The sequence below is a fragment of the Fistularia commersonii genome, chromosome 6 (assembly GCF_037954325.1).
Source record: "Fistularia commersonii isolate RoL2024-O1a breed Wild chromosome 6, RoL_Fcom_v1.0, whole genome shotgun sequence".
Lineage (NCBI taxonomy): Eukaryota > Metazoa > Chordata > Actinopteri > Syngnathiformes > Fistulariidae > Fistularia > Fistularia commersonii.
In genome coordinates this window covers 1370556-1388223 of record NC_141289.1, presented here as the reverse complement: position 1 = coordinate 1388223, position 17668 = coordinate 1370556, and the positions used below count along the sequence as shown (strand labels likewise).

The 17668-nt window shown below is 44.5% G+C and overlaps 1 protein-coding gene across 2 annotated transcripts in view; it reads right to left on the bottom strand.

Annotated features, from left to right (window-relative positions):
• Window positions 1-3690: 3690 nt before the first annotated feature.
• Window positions 3691-17668, bottom strand: part of frzb (frizzled related protein) — a 26168-nt gene continuing 12190 nt past the window's right edge. Inside the window, exons 2-8 of one of the 2 annotated variants that reach the window (XM_086147679.1) lie at window positions 16409-16657; window positions 14040-14075; window positions 13425-13484; window positions 12400-12465; window positions 7097-7301; window positions 6945-7008; window positions 3691-4827 (exon numbers count right to left, since the gene is read on the bottom strand). In XM_086147679.1, the coding sequence (XP_086003805.1) occupies window positions 4768-4827; window positions 6945-7008; window positions 7097-7301; window positions 12400-12465; window positions 13425-13484; window positions 14040-14075; window positions 16409-16657 (740 nt within the window). In that variant the 3' untranslated portion in view covers window positions 3691-4767. The remainder of the gene's footprint in view (window positions 4828-6944; window positions 7009-7096; window positions 7302-12399; window positions 12466-13424; window positions 13485-14039; window positions 14076-16408; window positions 16658-17668) is intronic. The other variant, XM_086147682.1, reaches the window with a different exon arrangement.

Genomic DNA, 17668 nt, shown 5'->3' with positions numbered 1-17668 from the left:
CTGTTGCACCGCTGAGGAGCCTGTCCTGCAGCAATATAATCTTAATTATATTAAAATAATGACAGTCCGATGCATTTAAAATAAGAATATGCCTATTTTGCCCTGAAACTATATTTTTGTAATTGCTTGCTAACATGAAAATCACTAACCTCCCCCCCTTTTTTTTTCTTTTTTTTGGTAAACTGACCTAATTTTGCAATTAAACGAAGCCGCTGTGTGTTTGTCTTAATAGCCTGAAGCCGGGAAGAAATTAATTTTCACACATTTAAAGAAAAAAAATAGTTTTTTTTTTTTTTTAGTTTTTTTTTATGTTCGAATGATTTATTTTAATAAACGATAAAATGGCTGGCAGTGCGAGGGGTGTGAGGATGTTCTGCAGACTCTGCAGGTGTCTGGTTCGTGGGGCGGAGATCCTGGACCTGGACTTGGACCTTCTCACCGACCCAGGTGAGACACACACCTTCGACCCCTCCAGCGACGTTCTGTCACTCTCGTTTCCATCTTCCTGTCTGATTCCCACAGAGAACTTCATCCGAACAGGACCTCCATGTTTGCTTCTTGCGCCGAATCGAGATGTTTTCAGAGGAACGGGTCTCAACACTTAGGTGATGCACACACACACACACACACACACACACACACATATGTTTTTAGCTGAAAAATAATCCACTGAGGTCAAATTTAATCCCTGGAAAATGAAATATGAGAATCCATCCGTCTGCACGTTTATGTATGCTTATATAGACACACTTGTTTTTAAACCCCCTTCACACACACACACACACACACACACATGCATAGACCGCACCAATGTCGTACACGGGGCAGGAAAGCGGGGTCAACTTGTGTAAACAAACAGCGAGCGTGAAAGGTTTAAAGTTGTGAGTGGATGTAACTTCAGGGACAACGTAGCTCATTTATCCGAACGCTAACGTTTCCACGCCGGCGCCGATGTAGCCGCCGTTTCCCGGGAAACCGCTTGTTTGTCCCGGACGGGCCTGTCTGAGACGCCGCTGATAGACGTTTCCACCGCCGGCCTGTCAGAATGCGCTGATTAGAACCAGCGGAATCCATTTAATCTGTCCCAACGGAGCTGGCAGTACATCCTGCGTATGTGTGTGTGTGTGTGTGTGTGTGTGTGTGTGTGTGTGTGTGTGTGTTGAGGATGATGTCAGAGTCGGACAGCGATGTTCAGCACGGAAACAAACCCCGAGGTCCAGCGCTGCGATCGCCTTAAAACCAGACGCCCGCAAGGGCTCGTTCACGAATTGGGTTCCAGGAAGTAGCCTCCTAATTAGCTTAGCATTCCCAATACGCGCGCCTTAAGCGCTACATGCTAAAACTAGCCACCAAAGAAGAAAAAGACATGGACAACATGGAAGCTGCCTCCGCTTTTATGGAATAAGAACTATTAATGCTTGAGGTGGTTGTATCTTCTCCCTGCGCTCCCCGTTAGCCGTTAGCCGCTAGCTAACCCCGCACGCCTTCTGTCGATGTTCCTCCGAGGAACCTCGTACCTCCTCGAGCTCGGACCTCCTCATCAACCCTTCCTTCGTCGCTGACGTCCACCCTCGGGACCAGGATAGCTTTTAAAAATGGCGCAAGAAGAATCCGCTAACGGGCGCGGCTAATGAGTTCCACCAATCACTTATTAGCTCCTATGGAAGATCTAATGCCTGAAACACAACCGCACCAGTGTGACGCTACGACAGCGTAGCATCGCGCTTTGACCAGCAGGTCAAGATGGAGGCTATTTTTACCCTCCGCCGCTAACAAGGCCGGTCGCTATGAAAATAGCGCCGATGTGTGTGTTTGCTGTGTCAGCGCTCGGGAACATGAATGGGGCCACTCAGCGTCCGGGAACAGGCTACACCTTGTACCGACACCAGGTGTGTTTTCAGTCAGCCGGGAGGAAGAGGAGGAGGAGGAAGAGCAGGGGGAGGACCAGGAGGTGCAGCGGCAGTAAATCCGTGAAAACATTTTCTCTTCTCTCTCATGGAAACTGCAGCTGAGAAAACACGGCTGGAAATTAGCAGGCAGGAACTATTGGAAGCATGCCCACACACACACACACACACACACACACACACACACACACACACACACAGCGCTGTCTCGTCCACTTTCCTCCCGTCACTGAGAAACACCAGAGATCCCGAAAGATTGGACTCGTCCTCCAAGCCTGAAGGATCTATATGTATATTTGAATGGCGCGGAGGTTAGCGCTTCGCTAACCTCGCAGCTAGAAGCTCACGTGGAGGCTCCATGTTCTCCAGGTGTGTGCGTGGGGTTCCTCAGGGTTCTCCGGGTTCCTCACACACTCCAAACACACCACTGGACACACTGCATCGTCCGAACGTGTGAATGAGAGGGTGAATCGTGAGACGTCTCAACCTTATGTGTGAATGACAGGGTGAATGGCGACGTCTCGACGTGACGTGTGAATGAGAGGGTGAATCACTGAATGTACGACATGTGAATGTTTGAATATCTCCATATATGTCTTGCATGAGATGGTGAATGATTATTTATCTGTATGACGTGAATGAGAGGGTGAATCGTTGGACGTCTCAATTTTACGTGTGAATGAGAGGGTGAATAGTTTTTTCTGTATAACAGGTGAATGAGGGTGAATTTTTAATTTCTTCAGATGACGCGTGAATGAGAGGGTGAATGTTTGTCCATCTCTACATGTGACCCGCCTCTCGGCCAATCAGAGCCCTTCTAGTGCAGGATAAGAAGCGGTGTCGGTCATGAATGGATGAATGAATTGAAATGTCATGTTCAGTGAAAATGACAAATGCGTAATTTGCAAAAAAAAAATTAAAATTTAAATGCTCCACCCCCCCAAAAATAAACATTTAGTTTCTGTAAAATAATTTGGTGAAAACGTTTCAAAATAGCATCATTTAAAGAAATAGTTTAAAAATGGATGAGAAATAATTCAACGATTATTCAAAAAATTAAAAAAAAGACTTTTATTTTGAAGGTCAAGAGCTTAAAATTCCTGGGGTTCTGCTTTTTGTTTGACTGTTTAATAGAAATAAAAAAAATATAAAAAGATAGTTTGTGTAAGAGAATTTGTTGAAAACGTTTAAAAATAACATCATTTAAATATATCATTTTTAAAATGGATGAGAAATAATTCAAAGATTATTCCAAAAAAAAATATTAAAAAAAGACCTTTATTTTGAAGGTCAAGACCTGAACATTTCTGGTGTTCTGCTTTTTGTTTGACTGTTTACTTAAAAAAAAATAGTTTGTGTAAAGGGATTTGGTGAAAAATGAATAAAATATATTTAAAAAAATCTACCTGCTTTACATCATCCTTAAAATGGATGAGAAATATTTCAAAATAAAATATAAAAATAGATACATTTATTTTGAAGGTCAAGACCTGAAAATTCTTGGCATTCTTTTAGTTTGACTGTTTAATAATAACAATAAGAAAAAAAAAACATTTAGTTTGCGTAAAAGTATTTGTTGAAAAATGATTAACATTTATTTAAAAAAAATTCTACCGGTTTGACCTTTAAAATAGATGAGAATTATTTCAAAATAAAATATAAAAATAGACACATTTATTTTGAAGGTTAAGACCTGAAAATTCCTGATGTTCTGCTTTGTGTTTGAGTTTAATAAAATTAAAAAAAAAAAAATGTACTCACCGAACCAATCAATAACTCAATACTTGATTACTTTTCTTTTTATTTGCTATGAACTTCAGTGACAGAATCAAACAACGACAACAAAAAAAAAAGAAGCTTTTAATTTGGAATTCGGTTTTTCTGACGTGTCATTTCGAGTTCCTTCCTTCTTCCACGTTTCGATTAAACCCGACTAAAAGCCAAATCCCGGTTTGACAGAGCAGCGGAAGGATGAAGAACAAAAAAAAAAAAAGAAAATAGGAAAACAAAAAAAAACGGAAATAAACGACTTAATCGTAAGCGAACACAAACATTTTTTTTTTCTTTCTTTTTCGTTCTTGACGCCGGTTTCAGTTTTCAACCCCTGTCTATTTAAAAAAAAAAAAAAAAAAAAAAACGATAAAATAAAAATAATCTAATCTAATCCAGCCAATCACAACCCGGTATCTCAGCAGGGGTGAGCGCAAGGGCCGATCAATCGCTTCCTTCTTTTTATTATCTTTTAAAATCAATTTATTGCTGATTTGTAAGTGACTTTAATGTCTGCTTGTGGAGCCGCCATATTTGTAGTTCTTTAAAACGGCCGCTAGTTATTTCCACCGCCTGGGGAAAAAAAAATAAACAAAAAAAAAAAAACAATCCGGTCGTCTTCGGCAGGATCGCCCGAAATCACCGAATTCCCGAAAGCGAAGAACGGCGCGATGTCGGGGGGGTCCCCTTCGTTACCATGGCGACGCAAACATGGCCGACGTCCGGGTTGGTTTGCGATGAAGAGGAAGATGATAGGGAAAGATCCAGAAAAGTGTTGTGTACGCGTTTGCGCGGCTGTGCTACAAGCTCCGCCCCCTACCTCTCGTCTTTGAGTGCTTCCCACACACACACACACACACACACACACACACACACACACACTAAATTATGTTTGTGCAAAGATGATAAATGACAACCGGACTCTTAAACCGTCCGATCGATGGAGAGATGAACTACATTCAGCTACGACAGCTTGTGATAGTGCAATATCTACACAAACACACACATTACAAAAACTCCCTCACACACACACACACTCATAGACACACACACTCATGCACACACACACACACACACACACAGTCAAATCTCAGTGGCGGCTCCGGCGATCAGCTGCTTGGGTTCTCCCTCGCAGGACCTGGTCCCACCTCTGTATAGGACACACACACACACACACACACACACACACACACACACATATATAGTCAGCATTTTCGGGCAAGAAATTTGTCTCCCTTTTTTTTTTTTTTCTTAAGCTCGGTTGGGTCGCACCTCCTCTCTATATTTTTATTTATTTCATTAAAGTTTATTGTTTAAATGTATTAAATGTTGATTTCAACATTTATTTCAAAATGTTTATTTCGTAAATAAAAAACTGATTTGCAGGAAATAAGACAAAACCCGGGGCTATTAATTTTTATTTTATTTTTCTTATGTTTTTTTTGTTTTTGTTTTTTTTTTTCTCCGCTCTTAACCAGTGGTTCGGTTGAGTCGCCCCTCCCCTCCGCATTTTTATTTATTTTTTTCTATATTCAAATAAATGTAATAAATTGTAAATAAAAACTCTTACCACCGATCAGCTGTCGTTTGCGGAAAAAGAAAAAAAAAAACAAAAAAAAACCAGTGAGTCCCCTCCTTGTTATCACTTTTACTCCACGGGCGATTACATTGTTTTTTTTTTTTTTCTATATTTGAATTTTGAATTTCACACATAAAAACACTTATCACGGATTAGCTTGTCATTTACTTTTCCTTTTTTTTTTTTTTTTTCTTTTTTTCCTGGCTCGGTTGGGTCGTCCTTCCCCTCCATATTTGTATTTATTTTTTTCAAAATGTTCATTTCTCAAATAAAAGCCTTTATCACTGATTAGCTGCAGGAAAAAAAACAATAGCTTTCTCCACCCGGGGTGATTCCATCAGTTTTTTTTTTTGTTTTTTTTTTAAAGCTTGGTTGGATCACTCCTTCCTTCCATATTTTCCTTTTTTTAATTTTTTTTCCATTTCCATATTCTTATATATTTTTTTCAAAATTTTCATCTAACAAATAAAACCCTTTATCACTGATTAGCCGTCATATTTTTATTTCTCTTTTTTTATTTTTTTTATTTTTTTTTATTTATTTTTATATATCTTTTCTCAAAATTTTCACCAAGCAAATAAAACCTTTATCACTGATTAGCCAACATTTGCGGGGAAAAAAAAAAGCGAGTCCCTTCCTTGCTTACTACTCCCACCCGGGGCGATTATTTTTATTTTATTTATTTTTTTTGTTCTTTTTTCACTGATTTTTTTTTTCACGCTCATCTGGATTTCCTTATTTTTATTCATTTTTTTTTCAAAAATTTTCATCTAGCAAATAAAACCCTTTGGACTGATTAGCCCTGATTTATTTATTTTTTTTCTTGCTTAGCTGGGTCGCCTCTCCCTTAAATATTTTTATTTCTCTTTTTTTTTTTTTTACTTATTTATTTATTTTTTATATCTTTTGTCAAAATTTTCACCTAGCAAATAAAACCCTTTATCACTGATTAGCCGTCATTTGCAGGAAAAAAAAAAAAAAAAAGCGAGTCCCTTCCTTGTTTACTTTTCTCCACTCGGGGCGATGAGTTGTTTTATTTACTTATTTTTGTTCTTTTTTTTTTTTTTTCCCCTGATTGGTTGTGTCGCCCCTCCCTTCCATATTTTTCTTTCCTTTTTTTTTTTTTTTATTTTTTATGCTATGTTGGAGTTCCTTATTTTTCAAAATTTTCACCTGGCAAATAAAACCTTTTTTTTTTTTTTTTTTTTTTTTTCCATGCTCTGTTGGATTTCCTTATTTTTCTTTATTTTTTTCAAAATTTTCACCAAGAAATAAAACCCTTTATCACTGATTAGCCAACATTTGCGGGGGAAAAAAAAAAGCGAATCCCCTCCTTGTTTATTTTTCTCCACTCGGGGTGATTACTTTTTTATTTATTTATTTTTTGTTCTTTTTTTCACTTTTTTTTTTTTTTTAATGCTCTGTTGGATTTCCTTATTTTTCAAAATTTTCACCAAGCAAATAAAACCCTTTATCACTAATTAGCCAACATTTACGGGGAAAGAAAATAGCGAGTCCCCTCCTTGTTTACTTTTCTCCACCCGCGGCGATTACTTGTTATTTTTTTTAAAGACAGATTTCTTTATTCGCGGGTGCAACAGGAGGTCAAATTAAGCTCCTGAGCTGAGTTTTTTATTTTTATTTTTACGACGTTCCTCCCTCACTTTCAAATGAGGCGCGTCTCCTACCTTGACCTTCTTGCCCAGCTTCTCCTTCCACTTCAGGGCGATGGAGCCGTCGATCAGCAGCAGCCTGCGGGGCGGCCGCAACCACAACGTCAGAAAAACAAAAACGTCTGACCGGCGGCTGGATTTAGGCTCCGCCCCCTTCCTCCCCTCACCTGGACGTCTCTTCGTTCTCGTAGCCCATGATGAGGTACTCCTCCCCGGCGGTCAGCGGCGGACAGGCGCAGGAGGACGAGTAGTAGAGCGTCAGGACCTCCCTGGGGATGTGGACCAGGGAGGACTTCAGCACCTCCCTCACCTCCACCACGGCGGTCGGCTCCAGGCCTCGCTTCCTCACGTCCCTCACCCTGGCTCGGATCACTGCGAGGACGACAGGTCCGCCCGTCAGCCATCCATCCATTCATTCGTTCGTCATCGGTATATAGAAAGATAGCATTCACCCTCTCATTCACATGTAATGTTGGGACGTGTGTCATTCACTCGTTCATTCACGCGTCACAGGGACAAACTGGGGTCGGCCAATCACAGGGCAGCATCCAGACGTAACAGGCAGTCAGTCGCATGTAATAGATTCACTCGTTCATTCACTCGTTCATACATTATATAGAAAGATAGCATTCACCCTCTCATTCACATGTAATGTAGGGACGTGCGTCATTCACTCGTGCATTCACGCGTCACAGGGACAAACGGGTCGGCCAATCACAGGGCAGCATCCAGACGTAGCGACCGCTCATTCACATGTAACAGATTCGCGCGTTCATTCATACATTATATAGAAATATAACATTCACCCTCTCATTCGCATGTAATGTAGGGACGTGCGTCATTCACTTGTTCATTCACACATGAGAGATAAACTGGGGCCGGCCAATCACAGGGCAGAATCCAGATGTAACAACCGCTCATTCACATGTAACAGATTCACTCGTTCATTCATACATTATATAGAAATATAACATTCACATGTCATATGAGACTTGCAACCATTCACTCGTTCATTCACGCGTCATAGAGACCCACTGGGACCGGCCAATCACAGGGCAGCATCCAGACGTAGCAACCACTCATTCACATGTAACAGGTTCACTTGCTCATTCACTCGTTCATACATTAAGTAGAAAGTTAACATTCACCCTCTCATTCACATGTAATGTAGGGACATGCGTAATTCACTCGTTCATTCACGCGCCACAGGATCAAACCCGGACCGGCCAATCACAGGGCAGCATCCAGACGTAACAAGCGCTCATTCACATGTAATAGAGTCACTCGTTCATTCATTCATTCATACATGTAGGACAACATTCACCCTCTCATTTAGACGTTATTCCCAGACGTACAAACATTCACTCTCGTATTGGCGCATCGTAGAAAGTAGGGGTCTCAGACTCGCGGCCCTCGGATCAATTTCTTTTTGCCTCCCCGGCCTAAAATCAAATCTTTTTTGATGTTTTTTTTCTCACATGCTTCTGAGGTTTCTATACAAAAAAAGAGAAAAAAAAACAGGTAAGCGATAAATGAAAAATGTTTTTCTTTTGCTTCAAAATGTGAAAACAAATTGATTTTTTTTTGATAAACAAACTTCTAGTGACATTGTTAAAACGATCTTTCTCTTCTTATTTCTATAAAATTTACAAAAACGATAGCAAAAAAAGGGGAAAAATTAAAAAGATTGATCAACGATCAATCTTTTATTTTTTAACAATCCATTTTCTAATAAATTCGAGCAGCAAATTTTTCCCACAGTGACAAGATCAACAATATTTTTAGGGTGTGATTTCATCAATTCTTTTTTTAATATTAATTTTCAATATTAATTTGTTATGTATTTTTTAGAGCAACAGTTCATTACATAGAAAGATGTTTACATTTGACCTGCTTACCTCCTTTACACTAAAACAAAGGAAAAATTTGGAAGCGCTAATCGCTGCGCTAGCCTCAAGTTAGCGGTAGAAGCGGGGTAGCTAATGGAATCGGAGCATACGACTTATGTACTTTTCTGTTTTTGTTCACAGTTGGGACGTCCCGTCGCCTAGCAACCAGATTCAGCCGCTGTTTTGCTCGAAGAAACCGTCCAAAGAAAATATCGATTCCTACGACGGATCCAGAAAACCATCCGATACAGGTTGTTCTGAAGCTCGCGGGTGGATTCCGACACGGAAACGTGTTGAAAATCGGTTTAATCAAAATATTTCGCTGTTGTTTTTCCAGATTTTAGCGCTCACCCATTCACGCCGTGGCGGCGTTAGCCACGCTAACCGCTAACCGTACCATCGGGAGCAACTCAGGAATGGAACCGTCAACCTTCCGCAGCAGAAGTAAGAACCCGAACGCCGCCGTTCGCTAACGTCTCCTTCCAGAATGTCCCAAATCTCTCCATCTTGTCCGACGACGCCTTCAAAGATATTCTGTTTCGGAAATTAGGTCGGCCTCCCCCCTTCTCCGTGCGTCTTCCCCTCCTCGACCTTTCCCCGGCCGCCTCGGGATGTTTGCTTTGGACGGCCGGCGAGACGCTCGGCTTGAAATACCCCTCGTTTCCGACGGCGTCCCGCGGCCCGCGAACGCTTCGGTAACCCGCTGATACTCCCAGCGTTCGCCGGATCAAAGTCCCCGTCGGGTTTTTTTCACTCGCCGGACGATCTTTTTCTTTCCGGGCTTCGTTTAGTTTCCCGTAAACAAACCGACGGCGGCGCATTCCCCAAGACTTCGGTTTCACTCGTCCGCGGAATATTATCCCGGAATGACGACGGCTTATCTCTGAGGCTTTTTTGCAAACGCTGATTATTATTATTTTTTTAATTCTTTTTCATTTATTTTTTGCTTTTGCTCCAAGCCTCGTCTTTGGCGTCCGTCCACCGGCTACGTTGTCTTTGGGTTGTGTCTCAAAAATCTGAGGTTTTGTAGAAAAATATAATCGGCCTCCTGAGAGTCGAAACCAGCAAAGCGAGCTAACGGTTTGCGCATTTGTACCTCGGCTAGCCGACCAAGCTAATTACAAAGAGGGCTTGGAGATGCTTCCGCGGGAACCGGTGGCTCTTTAGCCTGTCGCTAATGGTGTTTGCTAAATGCTGCTAACTGCTAAGTTAGATGAGATGAGATGAGAACAACTTTATTTATCCCGAAGGAAATTGTTGTGCCAGAGTTTCAAGTAAAAACATAACAGTAATAGATAATAGTGGAAAGGAGGAAGAATAAGAAATATAATGAAATATAGATTGTCTTAGCTGTTAGCAGTAACTACAAAGATTGAAGATTCCCTGTTAGCCGCTAAAGGCGCTATGGTTAACACATTGAAACCTTCAATGAAGGCGCCGGTCGCACCGCGTAGAGCAGGTGGTGGCTCCCAACCCTGCTAAGCTAAGCTAAGTTGCGCCAAAGAGTCGCCCGAGGATGTAAGTCGCTCCGGCCGGCTGAATGTTTTCAAAGTTAGCTCCCCCCGAAAAAACCCGAGGCTGGAAACGAGACCAAAGTCGCAGATCCTGCGGTGTCGGCGAGCTCGGCGCGGAAATCCCTGCTGAATTTGCCAAAATCACAACCCTGTAATCATCTGGAAACTCTTCTGGCTTCCCTTTGCGTCTAATTTAACAGTTTCACAAAAGAAAAAAAAAAAAACAACCTCAAACCGCATTCTCACTTTAAAAGGTTTGGAGGTTTGGTTTGGAAAAGCGGCGGCCGACGGAGGACGAATTGGGAGGCGCGCTAACACGTGGCAGCGGGATACGCTAACTCCACCGGGCCACCGGCGAGCTTCACCTCGAGCTGACCGGGGAGATATTTATATAAACCCAAATATACATATTTACTTAGATCGCCTCCTACCAGATACAGCAAAAATAGTTGCGCGTTTGATCCCCGGTGGATCGTATTTCCGAGACAAAACGGCGCGTCAACAAACGGTACCGAACATCCTGCTTATCCAGGGACCCCAAATAAACGGAGGTGTTTTCATTTGCCGAAAAATAATTTCATCGCGATGCAGATGGCAATGTTTTGCGCAGCCAATCATGGGAAACAAATTGGGGGTCCCTCCAATCAGAAGCTTAGCGGCCTAATCCGACTTGGGGGTCTGTGAACCCCCGAGTTGCTCCCGACGGCATCGTTAGCGCCTTGCTAGCCATTTCAAAGCATTTGGAACCACAAGGTGTGAAAACAATATGAAAGTAGTGACTCTGTTATGCGCAGAGCTAGTAGTTAGCTAGTAGTTAGCTAGTAGCCAGAGACAGTTCCTGCGAAAGAGTGTAAACGTCAACAATGGTGCCCAAGCTAGGGATGCTACAGACAGAAAATGAGGTGGAGATACTTCTTGGAGTGACCCTGGACTTCAAGGAGGGACAATTCCAAGAGTAGGCCAGGAGTCACGCACTTGGTGTACTCGTTGTTGTTGTTATGACTCCCCCCCGCCACTTCCTGTCTCAGCGCAAGAACAAAAGCAGGTACTGCAGTGAGTGTAAACATCAACAATGGTGGCAAGTGGAGTATTTGCTTCTTGGAGTGACCTTGACCTACAAGGCTAAGATCACTTCCAGGAGGACGTAGACCCGGTCCAAAGCACTGCAGAGTACAGAACTCTGAAGTATGTCTAGAGGAAGGAGTAGTAGAAGTACTCTGGGGTACTCTGGAGTTGGCCGTTGTTGTTTTGGTCGACCCAACATTGCATGCCTAGAGGGCACTTCCTATCCCTGCACGTACTCCAGAGTACAGTACTCTGGAGTACTGTACTCTGGAGTACAGTACTCTGGAGTACACAGGCCAATGTTGTAACGGCTGACCCAGCAGGAAGTGCAATATACGCATACTCTGGAATACAGTACTGGGAGTCATAGCAGTAGAAGTACTCTGGAGTACTCTGGAGTTGGCCACTGTTTTGGTCGACCCAACAATGCATGCATAGATGGCACCTCCTATCTCTATGCAGTACTCCCAAGTGCAGTACTCCAGAGTACTCTGGAGGCCATCGGCCACTGTTGTTATGGTTGACCCAGCAGGAAGTGCAACATACGCATACTCTGGAGTACAGTACTGGGAGTCACAGCCTTAGAAGTACTCTGGAGTTTTAGTAGACCCAACAGTGCGTGCAAAGATAGCACTTCCTATCTCTAGGTGTACTCCAGAGTACTCTGGAGTCTACAGTTCGTTGTTGTTATGGTTGACCCAGCAGGAAGTGCAACATACGCACACTCTGGAGTTCAGTACTGGGAGTGGTAACAGCAGAAGTACTCTGGAGTACTCCCGAATTGGCCATTGTTGTTGTCTACAACAAGGCTGCACATGGCGACTGAGTGTAACCTTAGTGTTACTTCTGGACAATTTAGGGTCTCCAATGGACCTCCTGCACCCGTGGAGAACATCGGAGACTCCACAACAAGGGACCTTCTTGCTGAGAGGCACTTTATACCTCACAAAACGTGAACATTTCCCATTTTCCCCATTGTCTCCATCTACTTTAGGGACTCACCATAGTTGTAGTTGTTCCTCTGGTAGGTTTTCCAGCCTATCTTGACGTTCTTGCACTGACAGCGATCTACACAAACACACAGATGCACAGTGTGGGTGATCCCTCGGGATCATAACTTTTAGCAAAAGCAAAAAAAAAAAAAACACTCAGTATTCAGACTCCTCATCCGTAAGAGTCCAAACATCCAGACCGCATTGGTCATGGCGGCGGCGTGTCATGTGGGACAGATGGCGGCGGCGGAGGAGATCCCCGTGTCCGACCCTAACTCGCAACAGTCGTCCCATCGCCGGCCTGCGCGAGACTCTGGGCGCGACATTTTTTTATCATATTTTTTTCGGTAACCCAGAAAAATAAAACCCCGCATAGCATTGGCTAGCGCTTTCAGCTAAACCAGGGGTCGGCAACCCTTAACACCCAAAGAGCCATTTGGACCCCGTTTCCTCGGAAAAGAAAACACCGGGAGCCGCAATTACTTACTTAAAATAAAGGTACCGCTGTATATATTGCTTTTTATTACCTTTACACTTTGTATAAACAAGTGTGTTGCTTCTGAAATTCACAAAGTATTACAGAGAAAATTAAATTTTATTTATGTAATGAAGTCATTTTGAGCTTTGGGCTTTCAGAGCGTTTAGCGGAGCCTTGACCTGAATTTTAAAAATAAATCGGGAAAAAAATCACTGTGTCAGTAAACAATAAAAAATAAATATTTGCAAAATATCTTCATAAATATTTATTTCACCTGGTTTATGGGACTTCTGCTCCTGAACTTCCGCGCACAGCATCTGCACATCGGGACTTTACCGGCTTCCGCGAGTGTGACGTTATTTTGAGCGACGAAAAATAATAAATATAATTTTATTTAATATTTCAAGTGAAAAAAAGGAATTAACACAAATGAAATACGCATCAATTAAATATTTATCGTTTATTTTCCCGAGCCGCTCGGAGCCGCAGTGTAAAGATGGAAGAGGGCTGCCGACCCCTGAGCTAAACAATGCTAGCCGTATGTTTTTAGCGGTTACCTCCGTCCGGTCCCCTGCAGTGGAGGTTGGTGGAGTCCATGGGGAAGTCGGGGCTGGATTCTGGCAGAGGGGGTTAAAAAAATACATTAATTTTTTTTTTTTTTTTTTTTTAAGCGCCAGCAGCCGCCGGTCACAGACGGCGTCCGCTTGAGTAATAGCTCGCAGCTGCGGCGCCGGTAATTTCGCTGTCCGTGTTGAATTAACCACCCGCCGTCTGGGATGAGCCGGCGGCGGGTCGGAAGGAGGGAGTCGTAAACGCCGTTAAAAGAAAACAAAAAAAAACAAAACAAGCGCTGCTACTAGAGCGGGGGTGGGCAATTATTTTGGCTGGTGGGCCACATTTCTTATTTCGTTTTTATGCGCGGGCCAACTCGGTGTCACGTAAATTGAAAATCGCAATTTGAATTTCCTGGCATTTTATTTCAACCGTCAAAACCGTTAATGATCGTAAATGTACCGACATTATTTTGTATGGAGTTGAATATTGATTGAAAAGAAAATAGTTTGGCGGGCCGGATAAAAAAGGCAAAACGGGACGTGAAGTACCCACATATGTGGTTGAGGATGAACTCCCGAGGATGTTACGAAGGATAGCAGGTCAAAGGTCACCCTTACCTGGGTTGCACCTGGCCGGGTCCTGGTAGTACGGATCTACGGGGAACGGATAGTTAGTTAGAACCGGTACCAGTGGCGCCCCCTGGAGGACGGCCTCTCATTCATGTCATATCACGGAATATGACGATTCGCTCAGTCATTCACGTGTTCTCTTGAGACACGCTACCATTCACCCTCTCATTCACATGTCAGAGACAAACAACTAATTTAGTCATTCACATGTCATAAAGATACACAAATATTCACCCTCTCACATCGTAGAGACACATGATGATTCACTTATACATGCAACCATTCACGTCATATCGAGACACACGACCATTCACTCGGTCATTCACATGTTCAAAAGAGACATTCACCCTCTCGTTCTTTTTATTGCCAAATCATTCTGCAGATGTTTGCCGCTGAAAGCTCAAGTGGTGAAGACGGTGGCCGGTGACCTCCTGGTTGCCGGGTTACCGTGGCAACCGCGCCGAAGCATCCTTGAGCGTGAGGACGGCCCGGTCGCAAAAAGCTGTCACGACACGGTGCCTTCTCAGCCGCCCGAGTTTCCACGATCCGGACTTTCAGTTCAGAAAGCGCTTTTATTCAAGGAATGTGCAAACAGCCGGCTCCTGTCAGCCCGAGAAGAAAACACCGTCTGGACCGGAGGAGGAGGAGGAGGAGGCGCTCGCAGCGTCCGGAAGGAACCCGCCGTGAAAACGCCGGGCTTTGGAAGGCGCTCCGGGCTAATCCGGCGCGCATCTTTTGTGGAAGTTGAGGATTTGAACAAAAAGTAAAAAAAAAAAAAAAAGAAATAACGGAGTGGTCAGTAATGAGCAAAGTAATCAGATTACAGCTCGACTTGAGCTTGAAGAGGCTGGTCGAATCGTGAACCGGCGCAGACCTGCTCCTGGTGGATCAGTGACCACAAAGAACTTCTCTGCTTCTTCAATGAATTGCTGACGTTTAACGCAGAAGGACGTTAAATCAAGATGCTAGCTTAGCTTCCGTTGATTGGAGGTTGCTAATTGCTAGATTCGGCCGTCTGTTGGAGGGAAGTTAGCTCCGGACGGAGGGCAAGACTTGTATTACTTATCGTTTTGCAGCTGCCGCAACTGGGAACCGCAGGATTGTTAATTTTCGGGGGGCGGAGCTGTAGTTTGGATGATCTCCGGAGGTTTGTGTGGACGGACCTACTAGGAACATCGCAGTTAGCGTAGCAGTTGGGCGGAAACGACAGCGTGAATTGCGCATTGGAGGAGACCCAGAAGTGACCGTCGGAGGGAACTACGAGTCATAGCTAAAGCTATGCGGTCGACACACTTGCTAGCTTGCCGTCGCCTTAGCGTCGCCGCACACTCCCGTTCCCGACCTTCCTTGAACGCAACAGCAAATTAATCCGGAGCCGGCTTTTTTTTTGTTTTTATCTGTCCGCACTCGCTGGTCCTCGGCCCGTTCTAGGAAACGGCACAACGAGGGTTTCATCCAGCGCTAAAGGAGTGAGCTTCCGCTATCGAGACGCTCTTTGAAAAGCCCGACTCGCGGCATCTTTTCAAGGAGGAGCAGGAGCCGAGCGCTCAGATAAGAAGCCGGAGTTCAAATGAGTTAATCGTGCTTTGGTGGCTCACTTGGTTCTCCAAGGGTTCAGAAGTCCCTTAAGTGCCATTTAGTAGCTCCGGCCCGCTAACAAACCCCTGTATCTCTTTCCTCTGCTCCATAAGGCTCCATTGTCAATGGTGGGAACCATCGTTAGCATTGTTAGCATCGTTAGCCACCGACTGGATGAACCTGTGAAGGAAAGCACTTCCTGGTGGAACGTCAGCTGAAGCCACGAGGGAATGTGGATCTGGAATGATCGGAGGATTTCATCGGCTATCAAGCTAACGCCAAACATCTGAGGACCGAAGACCTCCTGGGGAGGTTCTACCAGCTTCATCCCGTGATGAAACGCGGAGTACGCCGAATCCTCATCTGAGGACTCGAGGTCTCAGAAATAATATTCATGCTCTTCGATCCCTCATCCGAAAGGACGTGGAAGAAAAGCTAAAGGTAAACAAATCAACAAAGATACAATGCTAACTGACTCCACCTCCGAGTGCATCAACGCAGGAGTTCGCCGAGCTCGGTGGATTCTTTTACTTTGTGATTCGAGTCCCGGATCGTTTGCTGTCCGAGAAGCGGTTGCTAGCTAGCTAGCTAGCCCGGAGGCTAAACGCGAGCGAGGTGCGGAAGCCGCGGGCTTGTTGTGAAGAGACGGAAAAGTTGTCGTCGTCGTTCAAAGCAGCTCGGAAAGTTAAGACGCTAAATGAAGTTTCTCCATAAACATTGTAGCATTAAGCGCGGAGCTAGCAAGATAAGCAAACGGTTGAAAACGCTAACGACGGTACCTGGCCCCTCCGCTTTGACGATGGCCTCCGGCGAGATGCAGACGCCGCGGTCGTACAGCGGCAACTCGCTGCACGACAGGCTGTCCGGCCAGCTGTGGTTGTAGCGCTTCATCACGGGCTCGCAGCCGGACTTCGCCCGCTCGCACACCGCCTTGCAGGGCTTGATGGGCTCGTGCTGGAAGTCGATGGTGCAGATGGGGGCGTACATGGCGCACAGGAAGAAGAGCAGGTCGGAGCTGCAGCCGGTGCCTGGACACACACAAGGGAACAGCTGCGTTAGCTTCTTGTCGCCAGAAAGGAACCCTTGTAGGCAACAGAAGGTGTTAGATGTTAAAGCATCCAAAGAGCTACGTGGCGGAAAGTACGCGCAGATCAGCCGGACCTTCTCGGAGATTCAGAGTCCCCGCGGGAGCTTGTGGATGCCGAACAACCGCGGCAGATTAGTCCGTCTGAGGATGTCGAAGGGAAGGGATGGGGCCAGACTTGTATGACTTGTCGTTTTGCAGCCGCGGCATCAACTTGGAACAGGACGATTGCTAATTTAAGGGGCGACGCAGCTGCGTTTTGGATTCTCTCTGGAGGTTTGTGCGCGCAGACCTACCAGGGTCAAGCTACCGAGGTGTGTGCTGCCGCTGGGTCGTATGTTTAGGTGGGGGTAGTTAGCATAGCAAGAGGAGATCATGGTGTGAATTAAAGGAGATCCACAATTGACCCTTGAGGAACTCCTTGCAGTTTGGACACTTTCCAAAGAAGACGGGAACGGTTCGGCCGGACATTGGGATGACCGCCGTTGTGTTATTTTGTTTTTTAAAAACTTTCAAAAGAAAAAAATATACAGAAATACACTCGTTTATTTTTTATGTTTTGGGATGGTGGGGGATTTAAACTGTCGAGTTCCGGAAGAAAATGTCCCTCGGCCGAGCGGTTTTTGTTTTGGCCCCGATATGTTTTACCATACTTTCAAAATTATAACCCTCCGGCCGCTTTTAATCACCTACTTCCGAATGTGGGCAGCCGTTTCTTTCCCTGTTTATTCAGCTCGCGTCCAAACCAAAAGGACATTTTCTATCCCATCTTCCGCGGTGGCCTGACCGGGCGACCGGACTCGACCGCTGCCGAGCCGCCGCTGGTAACTAGCAAGGTGTATCATCAAATTCACCCTCTCGTCCACACGACTGGAGACTCCTGGTCGGCATCGCGAAGCAGACGGGACGGAGACAAGACCGAACCCTAAAAAGCTGCCTCCGTTCTCTGGAGTGA